The sequence below is a fragment of the Pipistrellus kuhlii genome, unplaced genomic scaffold (genome assembly GCF_014108245.1).
Source record: "Pipistrellus kuhlii isolate mPipKuh1 unplaced genomic scaffold, mPipKuh1.p scaffold_m20_p_51, whole genome shotgun sequence".
NCBI classification, from domain to species: domain Eukaryota; kingdom Metazoa; phylum Chordata; class Mammalia; order Chiroptera; family Vespertilionidae; genus Pipistrellus; species Pipistrellus kuhlii.
In genome coordinates this window covers 1,101,827-1,129,717 of record NW_023425553.1, presented here as the reverse complement: position 1 = coordinate 1,129,717, position 27,891 = coordinate 1,101,827, and the positions used below count along the sequence as shown (strand labels likewise).

The following is a 27,891-nucleotide window of genomic DNA, read 5'->3' as shown; positions in this document are numbered from 1 at the left end:
TGGCTCAGTGGATAGAGCGTTGGCCTGCGGACTGAAGGGTCCCAGGTTTGATTCCGGTCAAGGGCATGTACTGTGGTTGCGGGCACATCTCCGGTGGGGGGTGTGCAGGAGGCAGCTGATCAATGTTTCTCTTTCATCGATGTTTCTAACTCTCTATCCCTCTCTCTTCCTCTGTGTAAGAAATCAATAAAATATATTTTAAAAAAAGAAATTACAATGTATCACACTGTATGAATGTATTTACTGGTATGTGCTTCTTTGCAAATTTTTCCTTTTAATTAGTAATCATTTGCATGTACAAAATTCAAAAATTACAAAATGGTATACAGTGAAGACTCTCCCACCCATCTCTTACCTTGAACCACTAAGTTCTGTGTGGAGAAAGGGTATCTTATTCATTTATTGTATATAGAAATGATATAAACATATATTCTCTCCTTTTCTGTTTTGAAAAACAAAGATGGTAGCATACTATACTTTGTTGCACATCTTGCTCATATTCAATTTAACAATACATCTTGGATAACATTCCATTTCAGTGCATAAAAACAAACTCCTTATTCATACTTATTTTGCTATTACAATGTTGCAATGGATATCCTTGTTCATACATCACTTCACAACTCTAAATATTAAATATATATGTGATAAATATTAGGTAAGTTCCTAGAAGTGAAATCAAAGAGGCAGCAGACCTAGTAAGTGGTTATGCAGTGGAAAAACTAAAGATTCTAATCTTGTACCCAATTATTACTGACATTTATACAATATAATCATATTATATTACATAATCATATATAATAATATTACCTGAAAACAAATTTTGCCTTGATGAAGCTTTCATAAGTGAATTCTTTGAGATGGATTGAATCAATGAGTGCTGGAGACTTAAGAGATCACAAGAAATATGAGGCACATGAGAATAAATAGAATGACATGTATACCACCCAACTGAATTTATATTTCTTTAATTCATCCATCTATCCATTTATCTATCAATCAATCCATCCAATCATATACTAACTATACATCTATCTGTGAAGAAATAGTCAACAGTCCTGTTGTCTAATAGAAGGTGATAATATAAATCAATTATAATCAACATAAACTAAAGAGGAATGAATGCATAATGCATGACCCTTACAGAAATTTTGAATAATAGTGAAAAGTACAAAAAAGAAAATTGAAATCAACCAGAATTTTCCCCTCAGAAATATCTCATGGGAACATTTCCAACTGGTATACCAAAAATCTGCATTATTCAATGCATATGTATATGCACATATAGTGGGGTGCCATGTGTGTATGTGTATATACACATATATTCCATAAATGTTAATATAAATACTGTTTTATGGATAAACAATTTGCTATGCCATTAAACAATTGTCTATAACAGTTATTCTCCCTATGGAAACCCTTAAAGAAGAAAATCAAACTGTTCAAAAGAGGTGGCTAATCCAGTCCCAACCTCTGATTTCGAGAATCACTCAGTGTAATAAAACACATTCCTCTAGGAAGCAATCACCCTTCTGAAGAGGATGGAATCCCACAAAAGACTGAAAAATTCTATTCTGTATTATAACTTAACATCACTACATAATATTCCATCATATTCAAAGCCCATATTTTATTTAGTCACTCTCATGTTGTTAAAATGAGGGAAATTATTTAGAGGAAAACAAAATTAACCAATACTGAGACATTTATTAATTTACCTGTAAGGAGGAAAAATTTCATTTTTCTCATCCAATGAAGCCAAGTGCTGTCTCAGTGCTTCAAGTAAACTGTTTGGTGCCTAAAAAGGAAGTTATTATGAAATTTATTTTCTGATATATATATATATATATATATATATATATATATATGTTTATAATATATATAATATATATATATATTAGCAAATTCATACCTATATCATCAAAAGGTTTTTGAAGAAAAATTAAAACACCTGTGCAGCAAATTCATTAAAGCTAAATAATTGTTATAAGTAAATTCATTATTAAAAGTGACCGCTTGGGCCCAGCCAGTGTGGCTCAGTAGTTGAGCATCGACCTATGAACCAGAAGGTCGTAGTTCGATTCCCGGTCAGGGCACATGCCTGGGCTGTGGGCTCGATCCCCAGTAGGAAGTATGCAGGAGGCAGTCAACCAATGATTCTCTCTCATCGTTGATGTTTCTCTCTCTCTCTCCCCCTGTCCCTTCCTCTCTGAAATCAATAAAATTACAGTTATTAAAAAGTGATCTCTTGTTACCAAGTCAGATTTTCAAACTGCTTTTATATACAGTCTTTAAAAACGACAGGGGGAAAAAAGGCTTCTTAAAATGATCAAAGAACTGCTAAAATATCTATCCCCTTTGAAAAAGACATTGGGCTTGAAATAATTTATTATTTGTGGTTTCTTCATGAATCACCAGATCATAAAATAAATTTAAGTATAACATTACGGAGAAGAGGGAGAAGGGGAAAGAAAGAAACTGAGAGCTAGAGGGGGGAAAAAAAAGAGGATCTCACTCATATTTAGCAAATTAAATCATAGTTTCTGGCCTCTGCTGAAATGTAACCTCAACAGAGATTTTCTTGACTATCCTATATGGTACAGTATCTACCAAGTTTCTTTACCACACTATGATTTTTCTTCACATCACTTACCTTTACTGAAATTATAGGTTTTTCTCTTTGTATGTTTATAATTTGGCTCCTGGCAATCTATATATATAAAAGCCTAAGCACCCAGTCAACTGTTTTGACCATTTGACTGGTCGCTATGATGCGCACTGAACACCAGGGGGCAGACGCTCAATGCAGGAGCTGTCCCCTGGTGATCAGTGTGTTCTCACAGGGGGAGCACTGCTCAGCCAGAAGCAGGCCTAAGCCAGCAAGCAGACATCCCCTAGGGCTCCCAGACTGTGAGAGGGCACAGGCTGGGCTGAGGGACCCCCTCCCCGAGTGCACAAAATTCATGCACCGGGCCACTAGTCAATGATCAATATTCTTGGGTGAGGATTAACAACAAAAAAGCATGGTTTAGTTGTTATGAGTCACCATTTGGCACTGAGCAGGGAACAGTCTCTTTATAAGACCAAAAGTTCACAGACCTATTCAGAAGACCTAAGTCTATGTGTATATACCAGTGATTTTCAACTGGTGTGTCACAATTTTTAAAGCATGCAACACCTGACTATTTAGTTTGGAGCACTGACTTCTTTTCCCTTGGATTGTCAAAATTAAAAAAGTAACAATAGGCAACACAATAGCCGTCCAATGTGAATGAATCAAAATTATACATTTTTGTCGGGACCGGTTTGGCTCAGTGGATAGAGCGTCGGCCTGCAGACTGAAGGGTCCCGGGTTCAATTCCGAGCAGGGGCATGTGCCTTGGTTGCGGGCACGTCCCCAGTGGGGGGTGTGCAAGAGGCAGCTGATCAATGATTCTCTCTCATCGATGTTTCTAACTCTCTAACCCTCTCCCTTCCTCTCTGTAAAAAGTCAATAAAAATATATTTTTTTAAAAATTATACATTTTTTTTCTCAGATCAACCAAAAATATATTTTTTGGTGTGTCACAGAATTTTAGTAATTATTTTATGTGTGCCATGAGATTAAGGCTAAAAATTGCTGATATATACACATATGTTATTCATGGGGAAATGAAAATACACATATAGGTAAATGGCAAAGGATGGAGTCTCAGATTATGATTAACATAATAAACATAGAAACATAAAGATAAAAAAGTCATTTAAATACATAGGAGAGATACACTGACCTGAGTAAGATATGGAATGTTGTTCTGGTCGATTCCAACTTGCTGAGTTCACATAAAGGGGGGAAAGTACACATTATAGCAGAGTGTAGTAACAAAAAAAGTAAATGTGAGATCAACGTATCCATAAAAGAGAAAATACCACAAGAGCATGAATGCCTTGCTAGGCTGGTAACTATCTAGATCAAGAAAAACATCAGCCCAGCTGGCGTGGCTCATTTGTTGAGTGTCCATCTATGAACCAGGAAGGAGGTCACGGTTTGATTCCCGGTCAGGGCACATGCCCAGTTGCAGGCTCGATCCCCAGTGGGGGGCATGCAGGAGGCAGCCAATCAATGATTCTTTCTCATCATTAATATTTCTATCTCCCTCTCCCTCTCTTTTCCTCTCTGAAATCAATAAAATATATATTTTTTAAAAAGAAAAACTTCAGGATAAAGTATGCCTTGTACACTTCAGTATAAACATATATTTCTTCCAAGGATAAAATGGCAAAAGACAAGTCTTGCCAGATATTAAGCCTTTGCTACCTAGATATCCTATAAATGTGTTTTAATTTTTGAAGAAATCAGAATTAGTGATTCTCCCCCATGGGTAATATCTCTCCCGCCACGCCCACCCCACCCCCTCCCCGGCCCAGTTTTCAGAAGTTATAGTATTGCTTACTTAGGTGTTATTCTCTTAGTATTTATCTTGCTTGGGTTCCTCTGAGTATCAGGGTAAATGTGGGGCTCACCTCGTGTTTCTTTCTCTCATTGATCACACACCTGTTATACCTGAAAATACTTACATAATATGTATTTTGGCCCAATCATAGAGTTGTTTCTGCTGAGAGGGTAAGCATGTGACTGGTTAGCCTCATGGCTGCAAACAGAAATCCTTGTAAGCCCAGCTGGCGTGCTCACTGGTTGAACACTGATCTATGAACCAGGTCACAGTTCGATTTCCGGTCAGGACACAGGACTGGGTTGCAGGCTCAATCCCAGTAGGGGATATACAGAAGGCAGCTGATCATGATTCTCATCATTGATATTTCTATTTCTCTATCCCACTCCCCTCCTCTCTGAAATCAATATATATATGTATGTATGTATGTGTATATATATATATATATATATATATATATATATACACACACACACACACACACACACACACACACACACATATACATACTGAGTGACCAGATTATGATGATGATGGCCACTCAGTGTATATCCTATATAATTAAAGGCTAATATGAAAATTGTCCCCTCAACCAGGAGTTCAACCAGCGGGCAGGCTGGTCAACTGCCCATGTCCCCTCCCCCCATTCATGAATTCATGCACCAGGTCTCTAATATATATATATATACACTGAGTGGCCAGATTATTTTATATATATATATATATATATATATATATATATATATATATATAATCCCTTTAAGATTACTTTTGTGCACAACTGCATTTGGATAGTACATTTGAGGTACTTAATTTTAGTTTTTAGTTTTACTGTTTACAAAACAGTTAAAACTAATAGAAATGTTTGTGTGTTTGTGTGGCAGTGGTGGTGGTAGGGGGGAAAGTTATATTGGATACTAAACTCATACAGAAAATAGAAAAGCGTTGGATAGAAAGAGTCGTATACCTCTGCAGTCTTCAGGATCTGTTCCAATTTGGTTGTTCCTGCAAGGAACCTGATGTAAATGTCCAGACTTTCATTGCACTGGCGCTTCGTCATGTGAAAAAACTTGTCTAAAAATAGAAAAAAGAATTTCCATGAAGGAACCAATAACTTAGGAATTTTCAAGTTTCACTCCATTCCAATGATACTATTTTAAGCTGATTTTGGATGTGAATTTAACTTTAAAATAATAATTAATCGTTTTTAAAAGATGTATCTATTTTGAAAGAATTGCAGATGTTCCCCAACACACACTTTTTTTCCCATTGACCCCCTAAACCCCACACCCACCCCTCCCAGGACTTCATGAGCAAAATAGTTATAGTTTTAATACAGTTATTTTCTGTTTTAAAAAACACTACGATAGATAGATAGATAGATAGATAGATAGATAGATAGATAGATAGATAGATAGATAGATAGATTTAAAAGATTTTTATGGGGTAACTACTGCATGCCAAACACTGGTTCTGAAAATATACCTAGCATTGTTAAAAAAAAAAAAAAAAAAAAAAAAAAAAAAGATATATTTATTGTTTTCAGAGAGAGGAAGGAAAAGAGAGAGAAACATCAATGATGAGAGAATGATGATCAGCTGCTTCCTGGGGATCAAGCCCACAACCCGGGCATGTGCTTTGACTGGGATTTGAACCATGACCTCCTGGTTCATAGGCCAATGCTCAACCACTGAACCACACCAGCTGGGCACATCTGGAATTTAATAGCATACAGAGTTTGTTTGGATCATTTAGATTCAATTTCTAGTATGTAATCATTTTGGAAACTATGAACACTCTCAGGGAAGAGGCTGTGCTTCCCACTCTTTTATCCTATCTAATAAAGAGGAATATGCTAATTAACCCTCACACCATCACAAAGATGGCAGCACCCACAGCCAATAAGGAGGGAATATGCTAATTGACCACCATGCCCTCAAAAATGGTGGTGCTCACAGCCGCAAGATGGCAGCACCTAATCCCCTCAGCCCCACTGGGGTGGCAGGCCTGAGGGTGGGCCCATATACTCTACGCACCTGCCTCCTGAGTCCCCCAGCCCCCTCAGCCCCCCAGGCACCCAGGGCTGGCCCGAGATGCAGGCAAGCGTTGGATGGTGGCTGCTCAGCGGCACAGGGTTGCCTGAGGCTCAGGTAACCAGGGCCAGCAGAGGCTTGTGCTGCCAGCAATGGCAGCAGCAGAGGTGTGATGAGGTGTCACATTCCCCTGATCGCCAGGTCGCCTCCTGCCCCTGAGGGCTCCCAGACTGTGAGAGGGGGCAGGCTGGGCTAGGGATCCCAACTCCAGTGCATGAATTTTCGTGCACCAGGCCTCTAGTAACTCTATAAGTGTAAGAAAAATCTCAAATTCTCATCAATGAAGTCTGGAGAACCCTTCCTATGAAATGATCATTCACTAGGGCGAAATAATGACAGATAATTCCTGAAAAAACTAAGAAATATATGCCTGTATATAAACAACAACAATTACTTATTATTTTCCTACAAAAGTCAGAACCGTATTTTTGACCTTGATGGAGTGGGCCTTAATGCAGAAAGATGATAAGGCATGTTGATTCCCTGGTAAATTTCCCCAAAATGCCAGGTAGCACATAAAAATACTGAAAAGTTCTGTGGATAATTAAGCAAATTTTTAATCAAAAGAGCAATATAATGTCTCGTTATTTAAAAATATATATGATCATGCAAGTATCCTCTATTTTGAATCTAAAACAAATGAGTCTACTTGTATGCAAATATGCATAACCCATGGCCACAGACAGGTGAAGGCCTGGGGTGGAGGGTGAGGATGGGCTGAAGGGGATCAATGGGGGGAAAGGTTACATATGTAATACAACAATAAAGATTTTTTAAAAATAAAAAATAACAAAATAAAAATTTTAAATGTAAGTAAAAAAAAACAGGAAAAAATAAAACAAATAAGTTTAAGTATAGATATAAAAGATTTTTATAAATAAACTGTTTTTACCAGTTTTTAAAAGTATATAATGTTTATTCTTTAGCCTACCTAGCAGATTGAGAATTCCCTCATTATAGACTGCAAAGAGGCGAAGAGAATCCTTAAAGAGGAGCATGAAAGCAGCACGTATTATACAATTAGTTAGCTCATTTGCATTTGCCTGGAAATTAAGTAAAAGAGTAATCAATTATCACCCAGTTAAAAAAAAATCTCTTCCCCCACCTACAGTCAAACAATGCCATTTACCAATATTTTGATAAAGGATTAATAAAGCTCTTACATTAAAGCCAAGAAGAGCATCAAACTGAGTTTGAATAACTGGAAGTGTGTTTAGCAGGTCTTTAGTATTCATATTTCTCATAAAGCCATCCAGCCTATAAAAGATCAAAGAAATTCATAACATTAATAATTAAGAGTTCGAGAAGCACTATGACAACATCTTGAAATACAGTTGTTGTTTTTACAAACTACATATTAGAGCACATATTTATTTCTGTATCTCTTGCTTACAAACGAATGATAGTTACTGACCCTCTTTTGGTTTTGGTGACGTCATATGAGATCAGTCTATATGCGAGTGACTTTTCATTCAAGTACCTGCTGTATCGTCTGATGAAGATTGACATAGCATAGCCTAAAAATAAGATATTTTCATTATTTCTAATTTAACCAATATTAACTATTTGTAATATCATATCTAATAAAAGAGTAATATGCAAATTGACTGTCACTCCAACACACAAAATGGCTGCCCCCATATGGTCAAAGATGGCTGCCCCCATGTGGACACAAGATGGTTGGCAGGGGAGGGCAGTTGTGGGCAATCAGACCAACAGGGGAGGGCAGTTGAGAAGGACCAGGCCTACAAGGGAGGGCAGTTGGGGGCAATCAAGCCTGCAGAGGAGGGAAGTTAGGGGTGACAGGGCTGACACAGGAGGGAAGTTTGGAAAAACCAGGTCTGTAGGAGAGGGCAGTTGGGGGTGACCAGGCCTGCATGCAGGGCAGTTGGGGGGGACCAGGTCTGTAGGGGAGGGCAGTTGGGAGGGACAAGGCCTGCAGGGGAGGGCAGTTGGGGGGGGACCAGGCAAGCAGTGGAGGGCAATTAGGGGGGACCAGGCTTGCAAGGGAGGACAATTAGGGGCAATCAGGTCAGCAAGGGAGGGCAATTAAGGGTGACCAGGCTGTCAGGGGAGGACAGTTTGGGGCAATCAGGCTGGCAGGGGAGCAGTTAGGATTGATCAGGCTGGCAGGGGAATGGTTAGGGGATTATCAGGCTGGCAGGCAGAAGTGGTTAGGGGTAATCAGGCAGGCAGGCAGGCGAGCTTTTGGGAGCCAGCAGTCCTGGATTGTGAGAGGGATCCCAGATTGGAGATGGTGCAGGCTGGGCTGAGGGACATTTACCCCCCACCCATGCACAAGTTTCGTGCACTAGGCCTCTAGTCTATTTATAAAAAGGCAGCTACCCTAACGGCCATAACAACCTAACGACCAGTCACTATAATGCCCACTGTAGCCAGAGAACTTGCCCAATTAGGGGATGGGGCCAGCATCCCCTCACCCGTGCCAGCCTGCCCCTGTTTAGACTCTCCCACCCCAATCAAGAGCAGGGCTTGCTGGCCAAATGCCCCCTCCCTTCCCCCCAGCCAGCCCTGCCCCCAATCAGCCCGCCCCACCATGATAGGCCCACTCCTGAATGCACCTCTGCACCCCAATAGGGGGCAGGGCTGGCCACCCAACCTCTTGCAGCCCCTCCCCCCAGTCAGACACAACCCCAATGGGCCCTCACTACCCTGATCGGCCTGCAGTGGCCAGCCCTGCCCCTGATTGTCACCCCACCTCAATAGGAGGCAGAGCTGGCCAACCAACTTCCTGTAGCCCCTCCCCCACTCCCTCACCTCCCCATCCCTGCCTGCCCCAGCCTTGATCACCCCTCCCACCCCAACAGGGGATAGGGCTGTCTGGCCAATCTCCTGCAGGCCCTCCCCCACTTCTCCCCCCCTCCTCCGCCAACCCCAACCCAGATTGGCCCCACCCTGATCAAGGGTAGGGCCACTGACCAACCACCCATGGCCCCTCCTCCAGGCCACTGGACCCTGGTCAGCACCCTCACCCACCCCATTCAGAGGCAGGGCCAGTCAGTCTACTGCCCACAGCCCCTCGACATGGCTGGCCCCACCCCAATTGGCCCCCCAATCCCAATGGGAAGGCCTGATGGTCAATCATCCACAGCCCCTTCCCCCAGCTGGCCCAGCCCTGACTGGGCCCTGTTCTGGCCAGGCCAGCCAGCCAACCTCCCATCATCTCCTCCTCCTGACAGGCCCAGCCCCAATCCCCCCTAATTGAGGCCAGGCTGGCTGGATCCCACCAGAGCATGAATTTGTGCTCTGGGCCTCTAGTATGTCAATAAATGCAAAATCCTCTCATTCCACATTCACCCATACACCTCAACAATTATCTCTGAAATACAAAAGCTATAATGGCCTTTATTAATCATCTAGTCCAATGTTCCTCAAATTTCTAACGATTATTTTTTATCTCCTCAAAGCCTTGATATAACCTCATGATGTGGTGCTGATGGTGTCATTCCTGAACACTGGAAATAATTAAACTTTATTGATTTCTTTCACATTTCTATGAAAACTATTGTAAATCTTTAGCATTTTTCTAAAACTCCCCATCTCGTGGAAGTCATCCCTCTCCCACCCTCCCTCCATGCAGAAAATTTACCTTATTCCCTACTTCATAGCAAAAAGAGAGAGAAAAGGGCCATGAAGGAAACTCAACTCCTCACTATTCAACTTCCAAACATACCTTTTCTAAAATATATGTATTTACTGATTTCAGAAAGGAAGAGAGGAGAGAGAGATAGAAACATCAACGAGAGAGAGTCATTGATTGGCTGCCTCCTACATGCCCCACACTGGGGATCGAGCCTGCAACCTGGGTATATCAAACCGTGACCTCCTGGTTCATAGGTTGGAATGATCCTGCAATCTGGGCATGTGCCCTGACCAGGACTCAAAACCTGACCTCCTGGTTCATAGGTCGATGCTCAACCACTGAGCCATGCTGGCCAGGCCACATAGAGATATTTCCATAAAAGAGCCATCTTACCTTCTATGACACTGTTATCCAGGAAGTTGTGTAAAGTGAACAAAGAGCTTCGAGATGCAAGATAACGGATAAAACGCTGTCAAACAAATGTACCAAATCCAAAAATTAGTTTGTTCACAAATAGAGTTAATGAATGATTTTGTCATTGGGAATGAATTCTTAGCATAATTCTATCCTACAGCTCAGCTTCTATATACTTCATGAGCATTAAGGTGAGTGGGATCATATCCTGAGCTACACGGCATAAGGCCTGTAGTGTTGTCCTCTGTCTATATACCTCCCAAGCACATAAGGTATTAAACATCAAAGCTCATGTGTATACACACGATTCCTCCCCCTTCTCCCCAAGACTTTCTATCTAGCCATTCCCCCTTTTTCATTTTTGGAACATTTACTTATTATAAAATTGATTATTTTAATTAATAGTAAATCACTTAATACATTAATTTACAGAAAAATAAAATTTTTATACATCTGTGTACCCCATCCCACTACCCAGAAATGACAACTGCTTTTTGACATATCTACTTCAAGTCTATTTTTTAAAATAAGAGGATTAAAGTATTACAGATTAAGTTAGCCCCATCCCTAAGGTCAATTTCCTTCTCCTACCTTAGGATACCTGTATTGTGATTTTAATGTGCTATCTTTAGTCTATTTCCTTTATAGTGTCATATATTATTTATTCCATGGAAAATATTAGGTGCATTTAAAAACTTATATAAATAATATTATACTCTTCCATTTTGCAACTTGCTATCTCTAATAACATTACTTTTTGAGATCCCTAGCCTTGTTGGTATAGATTGTATTTCATGCAATATAGTATCTCAGTGTATAAATGCACCTAATTTTAGTTATCTATTCCCTACTATTGGTATTGGGGTGATTTCTTCTTTCTAAATATTATAAACTAGTGGCTTGGTGCATGAAATTCGTGCATGGAGGGGGTTCCCTCAGCCCAGCCTGAACCCTCTCCAATCAGGGACCCCTGGGGGATGTCTGACTGCTGGTTTAGGCCCAATCCCACAATCTGGGACCACTGGCTCCTAACCACTCACCTGTTTGCCTGCTTGATTGCCCCTAACTGCCTCTGCCTGCCTGCCTGATCACCTCTAACCTCTCTGCCTGCCTACCTGATTACTCCTAATTGCCTCTGCCTGCCAGCCTGATCTTGCCCCCAACTGCCTTCCCCTGCCTGCCTAATCACCCCTAACTACTTCTGCCTCAGCCCCCACCACCATGGCTTTGTCAGGAAGGAAGTTGGACATCCAGAAGATGGCCAGTTGACCTGGTCTAATTAGCATATAACCCTTTTATTAGTATAGATATATAGGATAGGATTGTTTAAATGGGGGGGAGCCCTTTTCAGCAGGAGGAGATGCTCTTGGCAAACGAAAATACATAATCCCTATATCTGGACTGATAGCCAGCCATATGCACTATACTGCCAAACCAGTCACTAAAAAGTTGAACCGCTTTCTTATACCTTACACCAAGCAGCTGTTGCCCTTAAAATCCCTCCTCAGCCACTACCTTAGGTTCTGCCTTCCCAGTCCACCCAGATTAGGTTTTCACTGGTCAGTTTCTATGCCAGTCAGAGTCTCCGGGTCTATCTCTGGGACTGATCAGAGAGGCGGGGATGATCAGCAGCCACCCCAGGCTACTGGCAAGCTGGCTGAAATACTGGCCTCTTGGAAAAAGAGAGGAGTGGCTGCTGGCGATGCCCAGAGAGAGATATAGCAAGGGCTGATCAGCAACTGCCATGGAGGCTGCGGATCAAACCCTGCTTCTCTCTCCAGGCCTTGCCAGCAGCTGCAGATCAACCCCACCTCTCTCTCTCTCTCTCTGAGAGGTCAGCAGTTCAGCCCACTCGCCAGTCCCTGCCCACCTGAGCCTGATGCATGCACAGCCTGGTGTTCGATCATCCCTTTGGTTGTTTTGGATGTTAAGGACCCTGGCTCTGTATATGTGTGTGTGTGTGTGTGTGTGTGTATATATATATATATATATTGAATATATATATTGAATATATATATATATATATATATATTGAATATATATATATTGAATATATATATATATATATATATATATATATATATATATATATATATATATATATATATACTAGAGGCCTGGTGCATGAAATTTGTGCATGGGGAGGGGGTCCCCTCAGCCCAGCCTTACCCTCTCCAATCCGGGACCCCTTGGGGGATGTCTGACTGCAGTTTAGGCCCAATCCTGGAAATCAGGCCTAAATTGGCAGTCAGACATCCCTCTCACAATCCGGGAATACTGGCTCCTAACTGCTCACCTGCCTGCCTGATCACCCCTAACTTTCCTCCTGCTGGCCTGGTCACCCCCAACTGCCTACCCTGCCAGCCCAGTCGCCACCAACTACCCCCACCCCCCCGCTGGCCTGGCTGCCCCTAACTGCACCTCCACTGGCCTGGTCACCTCTTTACTGCCCCCCTGCTGGCCTGGTTGGCTCTAACTATCCCCCCATTGGCCTGGTTGCCCCTTACTGCCCCCGCCCCTGATGGCCTAGTGGCCCACAATGTCCCCCCAACAAGCCTGTTTGCCCCTAACTGCCCCCCCCCCACTGGCCTGGTTGCCACTAACTTCCCCTTCTGCCTGCCTTGTCGCCCCTCACTGCCTCCCCCACCCCGCCCCGCTGGCCTGATTGCCCCCAACTGTTCCCCCTGCAGGCCTGGTCTCCCCATGCAGCCTGCTGTTCAGTCATTTGGTCGCCCCTCACTAATCCCCCTACAGGCCTGGTTGCCCCACACAGCCTGCTGCTCAGTTGTTTGGTTGCCCCTCACTAATCCCCCTGCCAACCTGGTCGATCCACGCAGCCTGTTCAGTCGTCCATTCGGTTGCGATAGTCGCTTAGCCTTTTGTTATTATAGGTAGATATGCTATGAGTTGTGGGCTCGCTGGGACACTGAACATTTTCAGTTTTACTAAACATGTCTCAAAACTTTCCTTTGACAGTATTAAACTGCAACAACTAATATTGGTATGTCACTCAATGGCATTTTCTCAAGGTCTTCACAACTCTTGATGCTGCCATGCGTTTTCAATCTTGCTTCTCTGAGCATGTTCTCAGATGGTTATCAGCCATTCTGGTTTCCTTTTCTATAAATTTTCTGTTCATTTCTTTTGTTCATTATTCCATCGTACTGCCCTTTTCTTATGAATAATGTATTCTGAATATTAATCTTTTGTGTGTAATATATAAAATCTTATTCCAACTTTATGGTGTCTTCCCTACTAAAAGGTCACCACCATATTCTCCTACATTTTCTTTGATTTTAAAATTTAGGGCTCTGCATATATAGATATTTCATTCATGTGGAATTTATTTTGGTATAAGGATTAAAATAAAGATCTCATTCTATTTTCTCCATAGGGATGTTACTTGTACCGAAGGCTTTATTTTAAATTCCATCAGTTCCCCCACATTTTAGTGCCACCAAGCTCCCATACAAGCAGAGTTCTCCTTCTGAGCTCTCTCCACTGAGTTCTATTTATATAAATGGTCTATTTTTTATCAGCACCACACTATGTAATTCCTGTTGCTTAATAATAAGTTTCAAAATCCAAGAAATTTCTAAATCCTAATTTTTTTATGCAAAGCTTACTGAGAGAAAATGTTAATTTGAAGTAGAAAATAGTAATTTGTTCTAGAACACTTCAGTTCTATAATATACAAAGAGAGTTTGTATGTGAAGAGAGATGAACAGGTGATGTCATATACTCAGGTATCCAGTTTATCCTGATAAAGTAAATCAGTTATGTAGAACTACATTTTTTTAAAATCGTTTTTGTTGAAAGTATTACATATGTCCCTTTTTCCTCCCCATTGATCCCTTCTAGCCCACCCCCACCCTGCCCCAGGCCTTTACCACCCTATTGTCTGTGTCCATGGGCTATGCATATATGCATATAAGTTCTTTGGTTGCTCTCTTCCCACCCACCCCTATATCCCCTCTGAGATTCCTCAGTCTATTCTATGCTTCTACATCTCTGGATCTATTTTGTTCATCAGTTTATTTTGTTCTCTAGACTCCACATGTGAGTGATTTCATGTGATACTTGTCTTTCTCTGACTGGCTTATTTTGCTTAGAATAATACTCTCCAGGTCCATCCATGCTGTCTCAAAGCGTAAGAGATCCTGCATAGTATTCCATGGTGTATATGTCCCATGGCTTTTTTTTATTGACTGGTCTACTGGTAGGCATTTCAGCTGTTTCCAGATCTTAGCTATTGCAAATTGTGCTGCTAGGAGCACAGGGGTACATACATTCTTTCTGATTGGTGTTTTGGGATTCTTAGTATATATTCCTAGAAGTGGGATCAAATGGCAGTTCCATATTCAACTTTTTGAGGAAACTGCATACTTTTTTCCACAATGGTTGCACCGGTCTACATTCATGCCAATAGTGTGCTAGGGTTCCCTTTTCTCCGCATCCTCGCCAGCACTTGTCATTTGTTGATTTGTTGATGACAGCCATCCTGACAGGTGTGAGGTGATACCTCATTGTTGTTTGAATTTGCATCTCTCTGATGACCAGTGACTTTAAGCTATTTTCATATGCCTCTTGGCCTTCTGTATGTCTCCTTTGTATAAATGTCTATTTAGGTCCTTTGCCCATGTTTTGTTTGTCTTCCTTTTGTTAAGTTCCTTATGTATCTTGGATATTAACCCTTTGTCAGATGTACAAACAATACATCTTTGAGGGCTTTCTCTTTTTGGTCTAAATCATCTAAACAATTGAGTGAAATATCCAATCAATTGTCCATTTTTTATCCAGTATATACCTCAACTACTGATTACAAAAATATATTCATATGCAAAAATGAAAAAATCAGGTGTTGTGTGTTTTTTTTAATACTCACGACTATTAATTCCCCTACTTGTCATAATTGAAAGTAAAAGGTGGTTAAGCCTTGGCGAAACCAAGAACGTTTCTGCAGTTAGAAATGACTCACCTCATTTCCATGCACCATAACATGATGAACAGTAATCAGAGCTTTGAACACCACCACCCAGCTGCTGTTCTTCGATTTCTCAAAAAGAACTTCCGCCAGGCGTTTGACACCCATATTTGATGTATTAACGTAGTGAGTGATATCTAAATTAGAAGACAGTGACAAGCATTACAATGCAGGCTGAGAACTAGCTTCCAAAACCGAAACTGTTAACTTTACTGCATTATAAGTATCCATTTGTAATGACATATTACATGACATTGAACGTCTATCTACCTTATTGCTCTATATACTTGATGATGGTAGGGACTGTGTTTGTTGTGGTCACCACTATATCCCTGAGACCCAGCACAGTAATTGCTACCTAACAGGTTATGGTAAATAATTGTTAAGTGAATAGGACTCAAGAAGGTAAGTATCAGCCCTACCTGGTTTGGCTCAATGGATAGAGTGTCAGCCTGAGGACTGAAGGGTCCCGGGTTCAATTCTGGACAAGGGCACATGCCCAGGTTGCAGACTTGATCTCCAGTAAGGGGTATGCAGGAGGCAGCTGATCAATGATTCTCTCTCATCACTGATGTTTCTGTGTCTCTCTCTCTCCCTCTCCCTTCCTCTCTTAAATCAATACAAAAAAATAAAAAATAAAAAAAAGAAGGTAAGTAACATAGCCACAGACATACAAATAGTTCAGTGGCAAGACTGGGCTTGGAAATCAAGTTTGTTTGACCCTGGACACCAAGTCATTAATCATTATGTCATACTGCCTCTCTTTTATAAAGTGTCTATATCTACACTGAGTAGCCAGATTATTATGATCTCTGAACGCATAATAATCTGGCCACTCAGTATATATATTAGAGGCCCGGTGCATGACTTTGTGCATGGGTGAGGTCTGGCCAGCCTGCCTGCTGGTTGAATTCCTGGTCGAGGGGACAATTTGCATATTAGCCTTTTATTATATAGAATATACACTGATATGCATTCAGAGATCATAATAATCTGGCCACTCAGTTTATTTTTTTTTTTTTTTTTTTTTTTTTTTTTTTTTTTTTTTTAAATATATTTTATTGATTTTTTACAGAGAGGAAGGGAGAGAGATAGAGAGCCAGAAACGTCGATGAAAGAGAAACATCGACCAGCTGCCTCCTGCACATCCCCCACTGGGGATGTGCCTGCAGCCAACGTACATGCCCTTGACCGGAATCGAACCCGGGACCTTTCAGTCCGCAGACCGACGCTCTACCACTGAGCCAAACCGGTTTCGGCTGGCCACTCAGTTTATATATCTATATCTTGTAGATATATAGATATAGATATTTTATTTCAGAGTGGAAGAGATGGACACATCCTATATAATAAAGGTAATATGCAAATTGACTCTCACGCCCTCACACAAGATGACCAACCCCACGTGGGCAAAGATGGCTGCCACAAGATGGCCTGCAGGGGAGGGTAGTAGTGGGCAATCAGGCCAGCAGGGGGAGGCAGTTAGAGGTGATCGGACTGACAGGGGAGGGCAGTTGGGGGGGGAGCAGGCCAGCAGGGGAAGGCAGTTGGGGGCAACTAGGCTGGCAGGAGAGGGCAGTTGGGGGTTACCAGGCCAATAGGGGAGGGCAGTTGGGGGTGATCAGGCCAGCAGGGGAAGGCAACTGGGAGCAATCGGGCAGGCAGGGGAACAGTTAGGCATCGATCAGGCTGGCAGGGGAGTGGTTAGGGGGTGATCAGGCTGGCAAACAGGCGAGCAGTTGGGAGCCAGCAGTCTCGGATTGTGAGAGAGATGTCTGACTGCTGGTTTAGGCCCGATCCCTAAACCAGCAGTAAGACATCCCCTAAGGGGTCCAAGATTGGAGAAGGTGAAGGCGTGGCTGAAGGACACTCCTCCCCAGTGCATGAATTTCACGTACTAGGCCTCTAGTCAATTATAAGGAATCATTGATTGGCTGCATCCTGCATGTTGGACTGAGCCCGCAACCCAGGCATGTACCCCTGATTGGAATAGAATTTGGGACCCTTCAGTTCACAGGCTGATGCTCTATCAGCTGAGCACAACCAGCCACTAAGGCAATACTGTCTCTCTTAAGGAAAGTGTCATACCATGAAGGTTCATAGTAGTGTCTCTATAATGTAACATTACATTTGACCTTTTAGTTTTTTAATTAATCCTCCCCCAAGGGTATTTTTCCATTGATTTTTTAGGGAGAGTGAAAGAGAGAGGGAAAGACAGAGAAACATTGTGTGAGAGAAACACATCAATTGGTTGTGTCCAACCAGAGCCCCAGCCAGGGGAAGCCTGAAATCGAGATACATGCCCTTGACCGGAATCAAACCCTTTGGTCCACAGGCCAACACTCTATCCACTGAGCTAAACTGGCTAGGGCCATTTTGTTTGCATCTTTTAACTCCTTATTAGTTCTTCTTGAGTCCACTTCCCCTTCATAACCTTGACCTTGCTTTATTGAAACAGCTTCCAGTTTCTTGCCTTGGGGTTATAACCATTCATCAGTTTATTTCATACAGCTACTCAACAACCATCTTTCATCATTTCATTTCCCATTCAAGAACAGGCAACAGTTCCCTGTAGTTTATCAGCTCAAAATATTTTTTGCTTTCAAAACTAGAAATTCTCATTATCAAACTTCTTCCCTAGTACGTCTTCATTAATCAGCACCTTCACATACATAGCACTAGAATAAGGACTGAGAAAGTGTGTGACCACCGAAACTGGTTTGGCTCAATGGATAGAGCGTCAGCCTGCGGACTGAAAGGTCCCGGGTTCGATTCCGGTCAAGGGCAAGTACCTTGGTTGCGGGCACATCCCCAGTAGGGGGTGTGCAAGAGGCAGGTGATCGATAATTCTCTCTCATCGATGTTTCTAACTCTCTTTCCCTCTCTCTTCCTCTCTGTAAAAAATCAATAAAAAATATATTTTTTTTAAAAAGAAGAAAGTGTGTCACCAATATACCAATGGATTGGAGCAATGGGCGGACCCTAACTGTAAACCCAGATTCATTTATTCACACAGAAAACTACTGCTTGTCCTTTAGGTCTTGAGAAGCCCATTATGGTACATACATATTACATTACCATCCAGGACTAGATAATATACTATATATTGTGCCAGAATCTAGCATGGAGCCTGCCCAGGATAATATTCAGCAAACTTTCAAATCTATCTTTATAATAAGCCAGTTGCCATAACGGCCATAATGACCTAACAACCAGTCGCTATGACAACCACTGTAGCCAGCAAACCAGCCAGATAGGGGGTAGGGTTGGCTGGCCAACCTCCTGCAGCCCCCCCGCAGCCACCCCACCCCTGATTGTACCCCCCCATCATAATAGGGGGCTGGGCCAGCTGGCCAACCTCCTGTAGCCCCTCCCCCCACCCAAGATCAGCCCTTCACCCCAATCAGGGGCAGGGCTGGCTGCCAACCACCCATGGCCCCTCCCCCAGGCCATTGGCCCTCCAGTGGGCACCCTCAACCCCATTCAGGGGCATCACACCACCCACAGCACCTCCCCATGGCTGTCCCCACTCCCAACCAGCCCCCCAACCCCAATCAGGGGTATAGCCCCTTCCCCCAGCTAACCCGGCCCTGATTGGGCCAATCAGAGCGAGCTGGCCAGCCAACCTCCCACCATCTCCTCCTCCCAAAAGGCCCAGCCCCGATCCTCCCCAAATGAGCCAGGCCAGCCAGCCAGACCCCTCCTGTGCACAAATTTGTGCACTGGGACTCTCGTGCGTGTGTGTGTGTGTGTGTGTGTGTGTGTATGTGTATGTGTATGTGTATGTGTATGTGTATGTGTATATGTATGTAAAGAAAGTTAACCTGCCGAAACCGGTTTGGCTCAGTGGATAGAGCGTTGGCCTGCGAACTGAAAGGTCCCAGGTTTGATTCCAGTCAAGGGCATATACCTTGGTTGTGGGCACATCCCCAGTAGGGGGTGCGCAAGAAGCAGCTGATGGATGATTCTCTCTCATCGATTTTCTCTCTATCCCTCTCTCTTCCTCTCTGTAAAAAAATCAATAAAATATATTAAAAAAAAAAAAAAGAAAGTTAACCTGTTTCACTTAGTGAACTGTTAGTTGCCATAATACATGCCCATTGTCATAATGTTACATATTAAGTCAATGGAGTTTTAAAAGAAAATACCCAAAGAAGAGGTGATCAAAAGAATGAATCAGCCGGGACCGGTTTGGCTCAGTGGATAGAGCGTCGGCCTGCGGACTGAAAGGTCCCAGGTTTGATTCCGGTCAAGGGCATATACCTTGGTTGCGGGCACATCCCCAGTAGGGGGTGTGCAAGAGGCAGCTGATCAATGATTCTCTCTCATCGATGTTTCTAACTCTCTGTCCCTCTCAATTTCTCTCTGTGTAAAATCAATAAAATATATATTTAAAAAAAAAAAAAAAAAAAGAATGAATCAGTTATAAAGGTTTTAAAAGCAGTAGGATTTATGTGTATAGTCAATAGCACATAATATTTATAAAGTCCCTACTCACAACGGACTCAAACAATAGGGAGTGGGGAGATCTCTTCTGTCTTTGAGCAAAAGCTGTGAAAATCAAAATTCTTTCCCTGGAAACATTCACAGGAAACACAAAAAAGGTTGCCATGGAAACCCTAAAGCCTATTCAGGGGCCTTAAATTAGGATTGCCCATGGGAAGATCTGATTTTTTTCAATTTTTTAAAAACTTTACTGTTGAGCCGAGACCGGTTTGGCTCAATGGATGGAGTGTTGGCTTGGGGACTGAAGGGTCCCGGGTTCGATTCCGGTCAGGGGCATGTACCTTAGTTGCGGGCATATCCCCAGTGGGGGGTGTGCAAGAGGCGGCTGGTCGATGACTCTCTCTCATCGATGTTTCTGACTCTCTATCTCTCTCCCTTCCTCTCTGTACAAAATCAATAAAATATATTTAAAAAAAAAAAAAAAACTTTACTGTTGAGAGGATTACAAATGTCCCCTTCTTCCCCCCTCCCATTTGGCCTCCTCCAGCTCCCTCCCGCCCCCTCCCCAGGCAGACCTCCCGCCCCCTCCCCAGGCAGGCACCATTGTTTTTCCATGGGCTATGTATATATGTATATAAACTCTGTTTAATCTCTTCCCCTCCCCCATCCCTTCTAAAATACATCAGTCTGTTACTTGTTTCAATGTGTCTGGATTTGTTTTGTAGTACATCAGTTTATCTTCTTCATTAGATTCCACGTAAAAGTGAGATCGTTTGATACTTCTTTTTCTCTAACTGGTTTATTTTGCCTAGCACAATACCCTCCAGGTCTCTCCACGCTGTCTCCAAGGGTAAGAGATCTTAATAGTTTTTTTAAAATCGATTTCAGAGAGAAGGGAGAGGGAGATAGAAACATCAATGATGAGAATCTTGATCAGCTGCCTCCCCTCACGGCCCCTATTAGGGTAGAACCGGAAACCCAGGATGTGCCTGCGGGGGATTCCAACCATGACCTCCTGGTTCACGGGTGGACGCTCAACCACTGAGCCACACCAGCCCAGCAGGGAAGATCAGCTTGATAAACGTTCCCTCCCTTTATTTCAGAAGGACCCACTGAATGTCACGGGGCCTGGGGTGGCCTTTGAGACTTGAGACTTCTCGCAGAAGCCTGTGTTGGTATGCCCCCACCTGTTGTGCCTTAAGCTCTTTGAATAACTTACAGTTTGGAGTTTACAAGTCCAGTCGTTCTCTTCTCGGCCCCATCGGAGGTGACGAGGAGTGAAAATCCGATCTCACCGGTCCTACAGCAGCGAAGAGCGGGGACAGGGGGGCTCGGAGGGGGTGGAAGGGGAGGGGGGCCGCCCGCCATGAAGAGGCGCTCAGACCACTAGACTTCCTACTCTTCCTACTTAAATCTCGTGAGTCGCCCCACTGGATCCCTTACTCACCAGCTAGGTGTTTCGAGTCTGGTTCCACGAGCTCATCCGTGGTCACTTCGAGGGCAGCCTTGGACACAGATGACCCCATGTGTGCGTCGTAGACCGCCGGCCACGAGGGTGATGGATGGCTGCTGAAGTGTGGCTCCTCCTCTTCCTGTTAGCGGACTGAGCGGCTAGCGGACTGAGCAACAGGCCACACCCCCTGGCGACGGGGGCGCCCCCGGGGTGACGAAAGAAAGGGCTGACCCGCGGTCAGCTTGCCCCGGACCCCGAGACCTGTTTCATTGTGAGGTGGCTTTTCAAACGGGAGGCGCCAGACATGTTCCCGCAAGGAAACTGGGAACGATGGTCCTGGATTCTAGAACGAGGCCTAGGGCGGGGCACTTCCTGCCAGGCCACCGTAGAACCTTTGTGTTGTAGACGTCCAAAGCACAACCAACACCATTGAAGGGATAGGATGAAGAAGGGGGGGTATTTGGGGGGGCTCCAGATGAAGGGGTCATGGGATGGAACTTAGGGATCCTTTTTAAGGAGGCTTCGATCACACATGAGGGGAGCTATTTCCTGCCTGAGTGATGCCCGCATTCAGCATCGGATACACAAGTCCATAGTTTGTTTCATAGTATTCCTTTATTAGCCTTCTAATGTCTGTGCAATCAGTAGGGAAGTTCCTTCTGTCGTTCTTGATATTGGGAATGTTGACATCGTCTCATTTTTATCCTGATAGATCTAGCCAGAAAGTTAGCCATTGTATTGATCATCTCAAAGGACCACCTTTAGGTTTCATTGATTTCCCCCCCCCATAGTCTGTCTAATATTCCATTTATTTCTATTCTTATCTATATTATTCCCTGTTTTTTTGCTTGCTTTCACTTTCTTTTGCTCTTCATTTTCAGGTTTCTTTTTAATAGATATAGATATAGATATAGATATAGATATAGATATAGATATAGATATAGATATAGATATAGATATAGATATAGATATTTCTTTATTGATTTCAGAGAGGAAGGGAGAAGAAGAGAGAGATAGAAACATCAATGATGAGAGAGGATCATTGATTGACTGGGGATTGAGCCTGCAGCCCAGGCATTCGCCCTTGGCAGAAATCAAACCTGGGACCCTTCAGTCCACAGGCCGACGCTCTATCCACTGAGCCAAACCGATTTAGGCTAGTTCACCTTCTTACACAAAGTTATGTCTACCCTGGTTTGAACATCAAATGTATGTGTTCAGAAAAAATTCAAAAAAAGTAAACGGTTTTTCAATTACAGTTTACTTGCAATATTATTTTGTTTTGATTTTGGGTGTATAGATGAGCGGTTAGACAATCATACACTTTACATAGGTTTCCCCTTAATACCTCCAGTATCCATACATAGTTATCACAATATTATTCACAATATTCCCTATGCTTGCTTACTTTATTTATTTATTTATTTATTTATTTATTTATTTATTTTCTTGTTTAAAGTATTACAAAGAGTAGTACATATGTCTCCTATTTTTCGCCATTGACATTCCCCTGGCTTCTCCTAGGCGCCCCCTCGCCCCGCCTCATGCCTTCACTTCCTCCACACAGTGTCTTACATACATTGGTTATGCTTATATGCATGCATACAAGTCCTTTGGTTGATTTCCCCAAAGCTCCCCAGCCTTCCTGCTATAGTTTTTTGTTTGTTTGTTTGTTTGTTTTTGTTTTTTATTGATTATGGTCTCACATAATTGTCCTTATTCCCCCATTCCCATCCCAAACCGCTCCCTCCACCACCCCCCCCCCCCATTGTCCATGGCCACTGGCTAGGCCCATATGTATGCACACAAGTCCTTTGGTTGATCTCTTCCCCTTACCCCCATCCCCCCTTATTTTCCCTCTGAGATTTGAGAGTCTGATCGCTGCTTCTCTTTCTCTGGGTCTGTTTTTGTTCATCAGTTTATGTTGTTCATTATTTCCTCTAGATGTGTGAGATCATGTGACCCAAGAAATACCCTTGTAAGAACCTAAACTGCGACAAACCATAATGGTTGTGCTGAGAGGCACATGAATCAGTCTGTAGTGAGTTCCTTTCTGGGCCAACAGTACTTTTGCGTCCCAATGTCAATGCCAGATAGTTCCTTATGTGTACATGCCAGCCATGATATTTCAGATCTTGTTGGTGGACAAATGGTGGTAAGGCAGGTCTGACCATCTCTGGTTTGGTCCTGGGCCTCCTTCAGCAACCAGCAGCTGCTGTCTGCTGGTATGCTGAGACATCCTCAGCATCTTCCATCTCTGAATTGTGTCTCTTCTGTCTTCATGGCTGAAGCGCTTCTGTCTATTCCTTTCTGTTACAGGATTCCAGATGGTCTCGGAGTTGTTTTCTGAAAATATACAAACATATTCTTGACCAAAAGTTAATAAAGGGATATTTTCTTTAAATTTGATTTGGGATTCTTTTCCATTTTTTTCCCCCTAAATGATTTCCCCCTGGCTTGTTTTGTCACCATGTGTGAATTTTCATGGGTAACTTGCTATTAGGGTTTCGAATGAAGGTTAATTTTCTAAAGCACAAATTTTTTCGATGTAAATTATTACCAGGATATATTTCCTTACATGATATTCTTCCACTGTCACCCCCTTTTTTACTTTAAATAATAGGAAACTTTTGGAAATTTTGTACTGTACTCTTGATAGCTTTTACATTTTAATGAAGTTAGTTGCGCTACACTATGACTACTTTAGATTCATAACATGTTGTGCAATTTTACCGTAGCTGCTCTGCCAATAAGAATTTTTGTTAACCCATTAGGAACAGCTTTTTGAACAGTACAATCAGTTGTTTGTTTGTTTTTTTAATAATATTCATTTATTTCCATTAGCCACATTACTTTCCTCTGAGAAATTGGCTACCATTCATCTGTCATACTCAACACTCTAGCGTCAATCTCATTTACCATGTGTGTATGAGTGGAATTGATTATTTCCCTTCTTGAGAAGGGCCTGAGCATTCCTGCTGCTAGGTTGGACTTGGATATTAAAAACCCACTTGCCCACACCATGGGTATAAGACCTCTCAAATAAGTCTTGTTGCGGTGAGAGGGCAGCTGCTGTCAGCCAAGTCTCTGTCTGTTACCTGGGTCCCACTTTGAGCTGTGCATGGGAAGCGACGCAGCCAAGGGGGCAGGCAACCTCCCTCAGAATGGGAGAAGGTTCAGGCGCCTGCCATGTTGCAGGGGGGGGTTGGTAAGGGTCTGTGCCCCACCTCTGTTGACCCCCAAGTTCTCTCCTGATGGCCCCTCTGCGACTGTGCCCTGCTATAGTTTGCCAGTCTGTTCGATGCTTCTCTGCCTCTGTATCCATTTTTGTTCATCAGTTTATAATGTTCTTTATTATCCATAAATGAGTGAGATCGTGTGGTATTTTTCTTTCACTCACTGGCTTATTTCATTTGGCATAATGCTCTCTAGTTTCAACCATGCTGTTGCAAATGGTAATAATTCCTTCACTACTTTATTTTTAAATATATTTTTGTTGATTTCAGATAGGAAGGAAGAGGGAGAAATAGAAACACCAATGATGAGAATCATTGATCAACTGCCTCTTGCATGATCCTTACTGGGGAGTGAGCCTCAATCCTGGCTATGTGCCCTGACCAGGAATCCAACTGTGACTTCCTGGTTCATAGGTCGATGCTCAACCACTGAGACATGCTGGTTGGGCCCCTATGCTTTACTTTTTTCTTTTTTTAATTTTTATTTTTAATTAATTTATTTTTTACAATATACAAAATAAATCTATTACCAGATTATAGATACAAAATAATTAGCCATTTACATGCAATAAGCATTAATATTTCAAAAAACAATTTTAAATATATAATATTACCAAAACTGTACTAACGTAGTATAATATCACAAAAGTTATAGGAAATATTAAAAATCTACAAATAACAGGATTACTTATATTATATTCTAAAATATATTTTTCCTCTAGCTCTATTTTTGTTCATCAGTTTATGTTGTTCATTATATTCCACAAATGAGTGATATCATGTGATATTTATCTTTCTCTGACTGGCTTATTTCTCTTAGCATAATGCTCTCCAGATCCATCCATGCTGTTGCAAATGGTAAGAATTCCTTCTTTTTTAGCAGCATAGTATTCCATTGTGTAGATGTACCAAGGTTTTTTAATCCACTCATCTGCTGTGGGGCACTTAGGCTGTTTCCAAATCTTAGCTGTGGTGAATAATGCTACTTCTTTTTTTCCAATTTGGATGCCTTTTATTTCTTCTTCTTATCTGATCACTATGGCTAGCACTTCCAGTACTATGTTGAACTGGAGTGGTGAAATTGGGCATTCCTGTCTTGTTCCTGTTCTTAAGGGAAATGGTTTTAGTTTTTCCCCATTGAGTATGATGTTGGCTGTAAGTTTGTCACATATGTCCTTTATTATGTTGAGATATGCTCCCTCTATTCCCACTTTGCTGAGAATTTTTATCAAAAACTAGAGGCCCAGTGCACGAAATTTATGCATGGGTAGGGTCCCTAAGCTTGGCCATCGATCAGGGCCTATTGGGGCCTTCCGTCTATTGGCTGGGGCCTTCCTTCATTCTGAGCCACCCCCTGGTGGTCAGCGAATGTCATAGTGGGCGGTTGAACTTCCAGTCAGTCAAACTCCCAAGAGGACAATTTGCATATTAGCCTTTTATTATATAGGATGTGTGTTGAATTTTGTCGAATGTTTTTTCTGCATGTATGGATATGATCACATGATTTTTGTTTTTCAATTTGTTTACGTGGTGTATCACGTTTATTGATTTGCAAATATTATACTAGCCTTGCATCACTGGAATAAATCCCACTTGATCATGGTGTATGATCTTTTAAATATATTGCTGGATGTGATTTGCTAATATTTTGTTGAGGATTTTAGGATCTATGTTTATCAGGGATATTGGCCTGTAATTCTCTTTCATTGTAGGGTCCTTATCTAGTTTTGGATTTAGGATAATGCTGGCTTCATAAAAAGAGTTTAGAAGTGCTCCTTCCTCTTGGGTTTTCTGAAATAGTGCACCACTGCCAACCCCAAAAAAGGAATCCAGTGATGATAGAGAAAGGAATGGGGCCTGGTTCCACAGAAGCTTTTGAACACAGAGAAGAGGAGTCGGGAGATGCAGCAGGTCTGAGTCCAGAGCTCATGCACAGCCCCGAATTCCCTCTGCCCAGGAACTCTGAGACCACCCAGGAGGAACTGTGTGCAAAGATTCGGATCACTCCCTCTCTCTCCTGCAGGGCAAATACCTCCTCAGAAGGGCGAGGAGTCTCTCTGTCCTCCACCTCTGTCACACAGAGTTGCCAGTTGTGTTGGAAGGAGTTCATCTCAGAAACACTCAAGGATCATGATTTTCTTTTTTCTTTTTTTTTTTAATATATATATTTTATTGATTTTCCACAGAGAGGAAGGAAGAGAGATAGAGAGCTAGAAACGTCGATGAGAGAGAAACATCGACCAGCTGCCTCCTGCACACCCCCCGCCGGGGATGTGCCCGCAACCAAGGAACATGCCCTTGACCGGAATCGAACCTGGGACCTTTCAGTCCGCAGAATGACGCTCTATCCACTGAGCCAAACTGGTTTCAGCAGGATCATGGTTTTCTTACTTTTTTTTTTTTTTTTTTTTTTTTTTTTTTAATTCTCTTTCCAAGCTCTTCTATTCTGGTGTCCTTAGAGCCGGTGAAGCCAGACTTCATCACGTTCCTGGGGCGGGTCAGGTTCCCAAGTTCCAGTGAAAAGGACACATAAATCTTCGTGACATGGAGCTGTGGCCAGGCTAATGACTGGAAATCCCAGCTGAGCCAGGGTTAACAGGAGCGCAGACTCAGTGACTCCAAGGGAGGTGGGAACCACCAAGAACAGGAAGCACTGTGTGTGTGAGAGAGGGTGTGAGGGATGGGGGAGGCAGAGAGAGAGAGAGAGAGAGAGAGAGAGAGAGAGAGAGAGAGAGAGAGAGATGGGGGAGGGCAGGATAGAAACCATTGAGAAAGCAAGCCCAGAAGGCTCCTGAGAACATTACACGATGATCTGATTTCAAACTTACCATGCCCAAATTGCAAGATGACTTAGGCCACTTAAAATCACTGCAGAAGTTTTGTTCATTTCAGAAACAGAGAGAAAATGCTTTCTCCCTTCCTCCCAGCGGATTCCTAGTTCTTAAAACTTGGCTCCGTCATCATTCACAGCTCTCTGCCCTGGAGGGCCCCTCTGTGTCCACATTTCACCCCCAAACAGAAACACCAGCCTCTGCGCGCACTGCCATGGCTGTTGGCCAAGCTGACAGCAAAGAGCAGGAGATAAATACTGTGCGTGTCATCTGGGTCCTGTCTCGCCACCCGCCAGGCCGACTGACAGCCTGCGTGCACACTTCCCTAAGAACAACACCTCAAGGCTGTCCAAGGAGGGCTCTGCTTTTGCCACTTCTCACCTCAGTCCCTGGAGAA

General features: G+C 42.7%; 1 protein-coding gene across 1 annotated transcript; it reads right to left on the bottom strand.

Moving 5' to 3' along the window:
- Window positions 1–1,714: 1,714 nt before the first annotated feature.
- Window positions 1,715–21,555, bottom strand: LOC118706461 (phosphatidylinositol-binding clathrin assembly protein). Its single transcript, XM_036415797.2, has 9 exons — window positions 21,422–21,555; window positions 15,523–15,665; window positions 10,524–10,599; window positions 7,941–8,043; window positions 7,690–7,783; window positions 7,458–7,569; window positions 5,401–5,507; window positions 3,771–3,812; window positions 1,715–1,798 (listed from the first exon to the last, which is right to left on the bottom strand). Exons 1-9 carry the CDS (start codon window positions 21,498–21,500, stop codon window positions 1,715–1,717), a joined length of 840 nt encoding a protein of 279 aa, XP_036271690.2. The 5' UTR covers window positions 21,501–21,555.
- Between the last annotated feature and the right edge of the window lie 6,336 nt (window positions 21,556–27,891).

What these genes read in the sequence shown, in the direction of transcription:
- LOC118706461 (XM_036415797.2), bottom strand. Translation starts at nt 21,500, where the DNA reads ATGGGGTCATCTGTGTCCAAGGCTGCCCTCGAAGTGACCACGGATGAG. An exon ending in TTATGGTGCATGGAAATGAG is followed by an intron (nt 10,600 to 15,522) that starts GTGAGTCATTTC and finishes TTTGTTTGACAG; the next exon opens with CGTTTTATCCGTTATCTTGC. An exon ending in ATGCTCTTCTTGGCTTTAAT is followed by an intron (nt 7,570 to 7,689) that starts GTAAGAGCTTTA and finishes CTTAATTTCCAG; the next exon opens with GCAAATGCAAATGAGCTAAC.